This window comes from Sciurus vulgaris (genome assembly GCF_902686455.1).
Source record: "Sciurus vulgaris genome assembly, chromosome: 13".
Taxonomy (NCBI): Eukaryota; Metazoa; Chordata; class Mammalia; order Rodentia; family Sciuridae; genus Sciurus; species Sciurus vulgaris.
Window position 1 is genome coordinate 96,866,136 of NC_136474.1, and position 11,437 is coordinate 96,877,572.

Consider the following 11,437-nt stretch of genomic DNA (forward strand, 5'->3'; position numbering starts at 1 on the left):
TGGGCTTCACCTTCAATTAGAAAGGCACTGTGGGATTTCGACTTAATGATGAAAGCAGCAGCAGCCTCCGGGCGCTGGGGGTTAAGAGGCAAGTGGATCAGCGACAGCGTGAATGGGAAGAGAAGGCACACGTCGTGCTGCTTCTTGCGTGTGGTCGGTGGACGAGTGTGTGCCATCAGGCAAGAGTGACAAAATCCATCTCCTTCTAGCAGAATGCCAGAGAGCTGAACGGGAGCACGGGTCAGCGACTGCTATTCTGTTTCCATGACCAGAGCTCAGACCTGCCTTCTGTATCTGAAAGCCTCCAACGAGGAGCAAGTGGATAGTGTTATGGGCACACAGGGCCCTACATGCGCGGAGCTGTGTGACAAGTGTCCCCTCAGGCACGTGAGGTGCAGTTGCCGTCCCCTGTGCATGCCTAGACAGCCTTCCTTCTGCGGTCCACGCCGCGTCACGTGGGCCTGCACTGTGAACACAGCACACGCAGTTCCCTTCCTGTACATGTTCACTCTTAAAAGTCCCCTGAAGCTCTGTGGTGTCCCTCTGCAAAACCTATTTTTTGGGTCTATAAGTTTTCAACATCAATTTGCTTCTTAAAATAACAGGGACATTTCTCACACTGCAGCACAATCACCAGGACGATGAGATGGAAGCCATCAAATAAACGGTACTTCTTTAAGGTCTGTCTGCATCTGAGTCATCTGAGAGCATCACTGAATGTGGGGGAGAACTCTGCCCCCAACGTCGACTGAGATGGCTGCTTAAGGCTTTACGGGGGGCATTTTCTGGAGGATAAGGACAGTGACAACACATGCTGACTGGAGTGGCACCCCTCACTTTCAAGCTGCTCATTAGCATGAGAGCAGACTCTCCCAGAGCAGAGGCAGCTTTGTGAACTGTTTTCAAGACTGATTTTAAAATCTCATCAAGCTGAGGACATACTGATTCGATCAGGTCCTGCATCAGGAATTAATTTACTTCCCTGGAACAATAAAATCTGGAATGAGACCGTCCATGACTAAAGAATCGAATGTAAACGTTTTACCTCTTAGTATGGAGGGAACTTTTATTGGCACATGTTTTTTTCCAAGGGAGGAGGGGGAGGGAGAGAGAGGGAGAGAGAGAGAGAGGGGAAGGGAGGGAGGGAGACAGAGATTCATTAACACCTACTTTTGTTTTAAAAAATATTATATCCATCACAAACTAAAAATAAATTGATTTGAGTAATTCTTGGGCATAAAGTGCTCATTTTCTTTCTCCTTTGATTTATGTCATTGTTCTGTTTTTACAGCTTACTGTTGACAGAGTGAGGTAATTCAACTACAATTTTTCCAGTATTTTTTCCCATGTACATATAATCGACAGCCCGGAATACGGAGTCCAGGCCGGTAAACCTGCCCTCTGGGGACAGGTCTCCCAGGTCCACCTCACAGACCAGGTCCCCACTGGCATGCAGCTTGAGCAAGTGCTTCATGGCCGCCTGGTACTTGGAGAGGTAATGGTTCAGGAAGAAGCCCTGGACGCTGGCAGACTTCTTCAGCAGCTTGGCGGGCAGTGTTGCTGCTTTCACAGGCGAGAGGCCAGTAGGACTTTGGTAGCCAGAGATGAACCCAATTACTATCAAGCGCCCTCTGGTAGCCAAGGCATCTACGGCCAAGTCAAACATGGCTCCCCCTACAGATTCATAGACCACGTCAACGCCCTCGGGGTACTCCTGCTTGAGGACGGTTCCGACGGGCTCCGTCCTGTAGTTGATAGGACGATCACACCCCACAGATCTCAGAAAAGCGGACTTTCCATCAGAAGAGCAGGTTCCAATTACATGGCACTTTGCTTTCTTTGAAAGCTGCACAGCAAACTGGCCCGTCCCCCCAGCTGCTGCTGTCACCAAAACTTTCTTCCCTTCTGACAGTTCTCCCAGCTCTTTCAAGCTGATATACGCAGTGGTGCCACTTACCAGCAGGGTGAGATACTCGGGTTTCACCAAGGGCACTGGAGTGGCAATGCTGGCGGGCACAACCGTGTACTCTGCAAAGGAACCCGGCGTCACGTAAGCCACAGCCTGGCCCACTGAGTGTGTGGCACTGGCAGAGAGGCCCAAGGCCACCACCTCACCAATGCCCTCAAAACCTATGTCAAAGGGAGGCTTCACCGATGGGTCATAGCGGCCAGCTGAATAGTTGATGTCAGAGGCATTAATGCCAACAAATCTACGAGAAAAGAAACAAACCAATGTATTAAAAGGCTTTCTTTAAGGTCTTCACAATCTATTTAGGAAAAAATACCTAACTCCAATGACTGTGGAGGGGTTGCTGGGCAAAAGGATCTGTCGGAATTTAAGAAAATTCAGTCTGCTGTTCCCCTGGGGAGGGGGGTGCGTAGAGAAGAATCAAACAAGTATTGGTTCAACACTGATCTGCACTCAGAGTTTTTATGGTATCTTTTATTCTTCATCAGTTTAGAAATGGTTTTATATCACTTTAATCAGCAAGTGATTTATTTCACATGCCATTTACTTTTATCCTCTTTCTTTCAAAGGGAGTTTTTAAAAAAGAGGAAAAAAGGGGGGAAAAGAGGAATAAGTCAGGAAGCCCTCAACACACAGATTTCACAGGAGCTACAAGTTGGAAATCAATTGGTTTCTTTAACGAAGATGTTAAAAACAACACTGGGATAAAGCACATTCAAACAAGGGCAGTTTATTGATTCTGGCGACAATTTGATCCTTCAGATAATAATAGCAATGACAATGATATTATTAAAGGTTGGTGGAAAGTGCAAGGTCATGGGTTGCTATATGTTACTGCTAGGGTTGTTTGAAGAGGCTGCAGCAAATTTCCTCTCTGGTGTAACCAGGTCCAGTGTGAAAATATGCATTTTGATTAACTGATCGAAAACTGGGGAAATAATTTTTATGCAATATTCAACATTTCACAGTCCCTTTCAGATGGAAAGGAAAGCAAATTGTCATTGTATTTCTGCACAACAAGAAGCAGAGACATGACTTGATTAATACCAGATGATTAGTTTCACTTTGGTATCCAGAGTCAATTGACTTGCCAGGCCAGCATTCTTCCAGCTTCCCCCAGCATCTCCACATACCTCGTAACAAAATATTCTGATAAACAAGGAGAAAAAGCCATCTAACTAAGACTGTCAGGAGGTGGTTTTTACACATCAGGGAGGACCCTAAACATGTCATTTCCACCTGTACAGAAAAGAAAAGAGGGTAGGATCTGGTGGCAGGAGGAAAGCTGTTAAGTATGCCATTTTAAAAGAATTTCACTTCTAACTTAATAAACCAAACTGCTCTGTGTGAGGGTCTGCTTTCACTGTAAGGCAGATAATGCTTTGCACTTACAAACACTCCCTTATGACTATCCCTGGCCTAGTCACCATAGAAAAAGGTGTCTACAGTGTGCAAATGAGAAAGCAGGAAGCAGTTCTTTCCCTCACATCCAGCTGCCTTCAGAGGTCAGCTCGCCACAGCCTCGGTAACACGCTGCGGGATTCCACACCACAGATGACGCACTATCGTGACAAAAGGGAAAAAACGCTCTTTTGCTGATTTAACACCAAAATGCCTATATTCTATTTTTAGAGAAGCGGGGGCTGCTACTTTTCCCTTAAACGAGCTGCACGCTCAAGTCCTGGCCTCTTTGAGAAGGGCTGGCTTCCTGGGAGCTCGCTTCTGGACTTGAGGGGTGGCCCAGGGCACAGCCCAGCTGGAGCGCGCCTCCGCCCTGCCTTGGGCTGAAAACGCACGCACTCCAGGGAAGGTGTCCGCGGGTGGAAGCGATGGCAGGGTTCCCAGGAGGTGGGGACCAGGGGCCCAACCGCCAGTTCTGTTCTCTGCGCTCTTTGCCCGCCGTTAACTCTTCCCACGCCCCCGCCCCTCCCGGCTCGTCCCCCGCGGCGTTTCGCAGTGGCCGCTCCTCCACCAGGAGCCCCCGCCGCGGGCTCCCAGGGACGCCCAGTGGCGGCCAGCCCCTCGGCGGTGGCCCCGGGGGTCCTCCCCACCTCGGAGCCGCGCGCCCCCGGCGAGGTGTGCCTCTTCCCGGGAGGAGGTGGAGACGCGGCTGGGCACCCTCGGGGGACGCGGAGGGGAGGCACGCGGGGCGCCGGCGGCAAAGGCCACGTCTGGAGGCGGGCGTGGGGCCGGCGGCGAGCCGGCGCGGCCGGGCTGGCCAGCGGGCTTGCCCGAGACGCCACAGGCTGCGCCGCGGTCGTCGGCGGCCCGCGCTGGAGCCAGCGGCAGCCCCGGGAGCCCCGTCCGGCTCGCCGTCCCGCCGGGCCAGCCCGGGCGCGCCGACGTGGGCGCCTCTGGGTCCACCTGCCTCGAAGAGTCCCGCCAGGCTGGAGGCCGACCTGCGCCGGCCCGGCCTCTCCAGCGCCCCTGCGGCAGCCGCCCAGGCCCGCGGCGGAGCCTCGGTGGCGGCCGCGCGTCGCCCGCGCCCAGTCCCGGTGCCGGCGAGTTCCTGCGTCCCGAGCAGAGCAGGGCCCGGCCCAGCGGCCGCGGCAGCCCGCGGGCGGACGTGACCTTGGCCCGCGGGCACCCCGCCCCCACCCTGCCCCGCGGGAACCGAGCGTCGTCGGGGCGGCGGCTCCGGCCGGGGGCGCGGCCGGCTGCTCGGCCGCACGCACCGCGCCCCTCCCGGGACCCGCGGCGACGCGGCGCGGCCGCGACCCCGAAAGCGCCCAGTCCTTACCTGGGCTTTGGGCAGAAGCTGCGCGAGGACCGGGAGCCTGCGCCCCCGGCTCCGCCAGAACAAGTTCAAGGGCAGCAGCTCAGAGCAAAAGGGGGTCGAGCAGCGGGACGCGAAGGGACGGAGGGCCGGGGACAGGCCCGGAAGGGCGCGAGCACGCGGGCCTCCCGCGCCCCCTCGGGCTGGAACGCGCGTTTGTGAGGAGTGCGGGACTCCAGCAACCCGACGGGACGACCCGCCGGCCAGACCCGCGCCCAGGGACCCAGAGGAAGTGGGACCGGTGCGGGCGCTCCGCGGATACACGCCCTTCTAGGGCCACCGGTTTATTTACACAAAAAAGTGCCGAACCCCTTCGTCATGTTTGGTGAAACAGGGCGACCCCGAGGAGGGGGAGGGAAACAGTTTCCCTTGACCAAAAATCAAAGGCGAAGGCTCAACCAGAATAAAGACCTTCAACACTAGGAGGCAAAACAAAGTCGTTCACACCTGACTTTCCTTAAGAAAAGCAAGGAAAAAGAAGAGAAAAGAGAGAAGCAAGAATAAAAGAAAAAATGCAAAGGAAAGAAAGAAAAAATCTCGGCCGGGAGAGTTGCAGAAATATTTTTACCCTCCCGCGAGCAACAAACCGTTTATCAAAAAAGCCATCCCCACCCCCCACCTCCTTCCACCATTCTTACAAACTCTTGGCTCCATCATCTCACACTTCAGCTGAAAATCGTTAGAAATATTTGGAAACGAAATAGTCTGTCACCTTCTCACAAAAAAGCTAAAAACAGCACACAAACTGACTTGACCTGGGTGCCTGTCCCTTTTTTTCCAAGGGCTCAGCATGGGAGGGAGGTGGGAAGTTACCCAGGACGCTGACATGGTAAGGTGAGGACTGGATAAAGGAACATCGATTACACATTCCTGAGGGATTTTATGCACCCCTCCTCACACCTTTCTTCATTGGTAAATTTTATTACCCTAAAGCATGCCCAGCTTACAATACTGCCCTCCTTGTGAATGAAGAATTTGTGTTTTCCATTAGATGGAATGGGATATGCAAAGGATGGTCAGAGAACAACTAAAACCCCCAAACACTTCCAAATTTGGGCTTAATGCATTCATTCTAAGGTAGATTTTATTATGATAAAAATGAGAAGTGCTTGCATAATTTTTAAAAGCAATTAACACTGCATAGGGGAGATCTGATCTAGGATTAAAATGAACTAACCTGCAGTAATTATTAAGCCTCTGTTCCTTAAAAAAAAAAAAATGGTAAGATGCTACTTTCACTGACATGGTTTACAAGAATAAACGACCTTCCTACAGTTTAGTGGTAGTAGCTGGCGACTTTCCAAAAGAATAAAGCAAGGGGCAAGTAAAAATTGTGACCTTTTCCAACTTGCAGAGAACTGGCTCTGTTTTGTTTTGTTTTATTTTGTTTTCTATTTCAGATTCAAGGTAGAAGTTAGAGGTCAAGTTGTTCAGATAAATATACTATTTATATTAAAGGATTCTTGGTGTATGTAGAAGGAAAAAGGAGGCATGGATTTTAAAGCAACCCAAACCGATGTGCTGCACACGGGAGTGGCTGCTCCTGGGCTCAGATCACTGGTTCTGGGGTCCACAGTGCCTGACCTTGGGATCAACCCTGGTGACCCTGGGTACCTGGCAGCCCCTGAGAGACAGCAACCTTGGGAGAGGGAAGGGAGGTGAGAGCAACCATAAGCTTGAAGGGAGTAGAGGAGGGAAAGAAAGATATTCAAGAGTTAAGAGAGTTGACCCTAGTAGGTAGGAGGCCAGGAGGCCTGGGAGGCCATAGCAGAGCCAAGCAGCTCAGACGTGGTGGCAGTTCCACATTACTGGTGGCTTTCCAACTTGACACCTCCCCTGTCAGTCCTCTTGTACCACCCCCTCCCCTTTTCACCATTTCTAAATGGGATTTTATTCACACAGTTGTGTCTATATTAGTGTTTACAGTCTATGCTATACAACATCACATACATACACACACACACACACACACACACACACGGAAAAAAAGCTTGTATGTAACTTTTTTTCCTGTATGGTTTGTTTCAGTCTGGTCTCATCTCAACTTCCGGCAATTCCTGGTGCACTCTCTATGTTCTATGGGAACACAAACTCAAATCCTCTTTTTAACTTGGCAGAGAGAATGTTTTTACTTTCAAACAGCCTTAGCATTGCATCACACAATGAAGCAATCCTCTGCACCGGTAGTCCAAAGCAGACATTTTCAAGGAGATACACACACACACACACATACACACACACACACACACACACTGTCCTTTAAAGCACTCCCTGCCGCCCCCCACCTCAGTCCCACTCCTGGCTCACTCAATTACTAGTTTTCAACAGGTTTCTGAAAGTTTCGAATCCTGACCAGCATTCTTCCTTCCTACAGTGTCCTCTGGAAGGCTGATAGGATCTCTAAACTGGACTGATTAAACGCTGCATAGAGCTATTCGGACGGTACGTTTTGTCCTTCGGACCTCGCAGGGGACTTAGAGAACTTCCCAGCACACAATTTACAGCCTAGTTACAGTCAGAACGAACTCCTCCCTTCCACAACATTATTCAACCTGAAACAAGCAACGCTGGAACCATTTAGATGGGACTTAGGCAGGCCAAAGGGCAGAGAGTACCGCAGCCTGCAAGTCGGGCAGCAAAGGGACTTAACCGCGCAGAGACGCGAGTGGCTTGGCTCCGACAAAGTGAGGTCTCTTTCCTTCCTGTCGCTTCACCAGTTACTAAAGATTAGTGAGGTGGAAACACATTAAGGTGGGGATCGTGGGGGTGGCAAAGACAGAAGGTCGAGTCTGCAAAACATGCGGGTAAACGCAGGCATGCCCCCGGCCCAGCTGCCCTGGACACACGCCACGCGCCTGTCCTTGCACTCAGGGGACAGACAACAGTCACACGGCACTGACAACACGCAGACGACAACGGCGAGGTGCACACCAACAAGCGCAAGGACAGACACCGCCATTGCGAGGCGGCTGCCAAGCTGGAGGGGGAAAGGAAAAGCTAGCCGGTTCCCGGCGCCCTTCCTCCAAAGCGCATTTACCTAAACGTCGCAGTTTGTGTCCGGGCTATTCCTGCTCCACTAAAAGATTATGTCAACGCAGGAACCGTGGGTGCGCGCGGGTGGGCCGGGCGGGGAGCCTCCCCTTCTGGATCTCGTCGGTTTTATTTCGGGAGCGGGAGGGGGCGGAGGGAGGGCTGCGGAGGAGGGGAGGGGAATCCCAAATTAAAATAACCCCCAGTTAAGAGGACGTTCGATGGCATCGGATATTCACACTAGCAAGTCGCATTACATTCGCCTTCGCCAGATGGCGGCGGGTTCAACTTCCCGGGACCTCGCAAAGTCAGGCTGTGCGCCTGAGCGCGCGCCGCAGTGGGCACGCGGGCGGCCCGGGACAGCCGGGACCGCGCTGCGCCGGGGGGCTGCGGCCAGGGCGGGGGCGCGCGCCGGGCTCACCGGTTCCGGACGAGGAGGTCTCCGTCCCCGGGGAGCGGCACCGGGCAGTCCCGGCGCAGGGTGACGGCCTCACGGAAGTTGGGGCTCAGCCGAGTCACCACCAGCTTCTGCATGGTTTGGGGGATGGCGGAGCCCTGGAAGTCCAGGAAGTGGCGGGCGTATGACATGTCCACGATGGCCCGAGCCCCGCCGTGCGCCAACCTCAGCATAGCCCCCGCTTGTCTCCGCCCGCTCTCCGCGCTGCTGCCGGCGGGGTCACGCCCAGCCTGGGCCGCTCGGCTCGCCTGACTCTGCTCGGCGCGGGCGGGCGGGTCCGCCCCTCCTCTGGCCGGCGCCCTCCCCTCGATCCCCCCTTCCCCAGACACCCGGCTCCGGTCCCCGCCCCCGGCCCGCAGCGCTCAGCGTCGGCGCAGCACCCGCAGAGCCCGGGCGCGCCTGTTCCGGCGTCCGGGCCGGGGACGGCGGCCGCCCCAGCGCAGCTCCTTTAATCTTTTTGTTTTGGTTTGAATCTGCTCGGCGCAGACTGGCCGAGGATCCTCTCCGCCCTCCCCCTCCTCCCGGCGCGGGAGAGGCACCGGATATCCCCACCCTCCCCGCGCTCGGAGAGCCGGATTTGACTCCGGGGGGGGGGGCGGCCAGCGTGGGGGCCCGCGCTCCGGCGGTCGCCGCGGCCCCGAGCGGCGGCGGCCCCCGGCGGCCCCGAGCAGTGCGGCGCCCCGCGGCCGGCGCAGGCGCCTCCCCTTCCCGTGCGAAGCGTTCACTTCCTTGCAAGGTGGTACGAATCAACCCCGAGCGCGGCCGGGGCGGCGGGGCACGCCGGGGCCTGGGCCGAGCGGGGAGCCCCCGCCCCGGGGAGCGCGCACCAGCGCCAGCCGCGGGCTGAGGGCTTTCCTGGCACCCTACGCCCCGGCTAGGGCCTTCTGTCCGGGGAACGCCTGCCGCGCCTTGTGCCCTAGCTCTGTCCCGTGCAAGTTGCACGAACTAAGCCATTTTATTTATTTTGGCCTAGATTTTTTGCTTTTCCGTGAATGTTTTAAGTAGCTCCACAAGGCTGTTAGAGGTTTCCCGTTGGGAGAGAACACACATACTGAAACTAGAGGGCAAAATTCCCAGAGCACATAAACATTTTAAAGTTGTAGGTGGTGCCGCCGAGGAGCTTAATGGAACTGGAGACGTTGCAATGATGTATGAAGACCTCATTTTCTAACCCAGCCAGAAAGATGTCGTTTCATCGTGTCAATTTTCTCCCTAATTGCGTGCATTGACTAAATAATCAATTCACTTTTCATAGAGGGGTCCAATTAAATATTTCCACATATTTCTGTAATGAGCTAAGCCCATCTTTAAATTTCTATTTAAGGCGTATATTTTAATTCAAAAACATTTCTTGTTTTCCATATACCCATGAATTGCCAAAATATAAAAGCCACACAGTGCCCTTCCCCAGCCAAGCCTAATCCCCAAACTAGGATTGCAAGAGTGACACAGGTATTTTTTCCTCAATGTAGGACATACTTCACCCAAGGGTGGTTTGAATCCACGTGGGCGCATGTGTATGCGTGTTTAGTGGGGGGAGGGGAACTAACAGGTCTGAGAATCTGCAGGCACTAATGTCTGCTTAACTTGGCTTAGAACACATGGGTTCTACCCGGGATCAGCCAGTGGATCACAGTAACAACCTCTGAATGTCTTTCTCCAACGTGCAATCTTTTATGTTATGCTGTATTAAGATTTCCTTTTTTGTGTCATATTGTTTAGCTCCGGGAAAAAAAAAAAAAGAAAACAAAGCAATTAAAAAGATTGACAGGTATGGTTTGTGTGAGACCTATTTGTAATTGTCAGGGTGACGTTGGCGAGAGGAGGAGGAGTAAAAACTGAAGCAGGAAAAGCAGCTCGATGTGTCTGTCTATCAGTTGAGACTGTCTGAAAGCTCTGCGATCCGAATGTGTGTTATATTTCACTGAAAAGAGGGGAGAGCGAGAGTGCATCTCTTCTCTCCCAGGAGTTTGGGGGGGCACAGTCCACGCTTACCTCGCCCATCCAGTCAATGTCTGCTCTTCACCCCTTGGCACATACTCTCCGGGTTGTTGTTGTTGTTGGCTTTTTTTTTTTTTTTTTTTTTTGAGGGGGTGCTTTTTGTGTATTTTTCAAAAATTTTCTGTTGGAAGATCAAGACCGGCCAAAAATCCATGCTCGAAATGTGTTTGCATTAGATTTCGCCTCGGAAGCGGCGGCGAGCCTGCAGCCGAGCCCCCGGGGGCAGCGCGGGGCAGAGTGGCGCTCCGGCGGGTGACACTGTTTGATCTGTGACTGTTCGGAGGTGGAGCGGCGCTGACACCGGCGCATGTATGTAGCGCTTCACTCCTGTCTGTCTGCTTTCTTCCTCCTAGACTAAGTGCGGGAGGAGAAGGACAGCCGACCGGCCTCGCGGGCGCACAATGAGAGAGCTGCGACCCGCGCACTAGGAGCGCCCGCCGCGACCCCCGCCCGGCCACGAGAGGGGCCGACAAAGTTGCGCGCCGAGACCCCGGCTCCGCGAGGACGGCGCGAGCGCCCGGCGGCGCCCGGACAGCGCCCGCCCAGCACAGCGCGCGCGGCATGGAGCGCGGGCCGCGGGCCGGCCCTGCGAGCGCCCGCCGCTGCGCCCACGGCCCGCGCCGGGGATGACTGCGGGCTCGGCGCCCAGGCCCCGCGCGCTCCGCCCGCAGCCCGGCGGCCCGGGAGCGGCCCGCGCGGCCGCCGCCGCCGCCTCCTGAGCGGCCCGGGCGCCGCGGTCCATGCGAGCGGCGCCCGCGTCCGCGGCGCGCCCGGAGCCCGGAGCCCGCGGGGACGAGGCCAAAGTTGGGCGCGCCGCGGAGTTGCGCCCGCGCCCGGGCCCCGCGTCCCCGCGTCCCCGCGCCCCGCGAACTCCGGCGGCGGCTGAGGCGACGGCTGCGGCGGCCCGAGCAGCATGCCGAGGAGGAAGCAGCAGGCCCCCCGGCGCTCGGCAGGTAACGGCGCGGCCCGCGCGGGGAGCGGGCGCCGGCGGGGCTGGCGGGAGGAGGGGGCCCGCGGCCGCCCGCGGAGGAGGCCTGGCCCGCGCCGCCCCGCGCCGCCCCCGCCCGCCCGGCCGGCGCGCGGCGCGGGGCAAGTCGGCGCGGTCCGCGCGGGGAGCCGGCGGCCGGGAGGCCTGGGCGCCCGGGCGCTGGCCGCCTCGGGAGGGCGTGCGCGGGGCCGTCCTGGGCGGCCGAGCGCCGCAAAG

The 11,437-nt window shown here is 55.8% G+C and overlaps 2 protein-coding genes across 2 annotated transcripts in view; one reads left to right on the forward strand and one right to left on the reverse strand.

The window, feature by feature from the left end:
- Positions 1–1,033: 1,033 nt before the first annotated feature.
- Positions 1,034–8,842, reverse strand: PTGR3 (prostaglandin reductase 3). The gene is given in 5 exon segments (XM_079109144.1): positions 1,034–2,210; positions 7,783–7,826; positions 7,828–7,836; positions 7,838–7,937; positions 8,197–8,842. Coding segments are annotated over 5 exon segments (1,287 nt in total). The 5' UTR covers positions 8,406–8,842; the 3' UTR covers positions 1,034–1,285.
- A 249-nt stretch (positions 8,843–9,091) lies between these two features.
- TSHZ1 (teashirt zinc finger homeobox 1) overlaps positions 9,092–11,437 on the forward strand; it is a 73,558-nt gene continuing 71,212 nt past the window's right edge. The window contains exon 1 of the mRNA XM_079109141.1: positions 9,092–11,186. Within this exon, the coding sequence (XP_078965267.1) occupies positions 11,147–11,186 (40 nt within the window). The 5' untranslated portion in view covers positions 9,092–11,146. The remainder of the gene's footprint in view (positions 11,187–11,437) is intronic.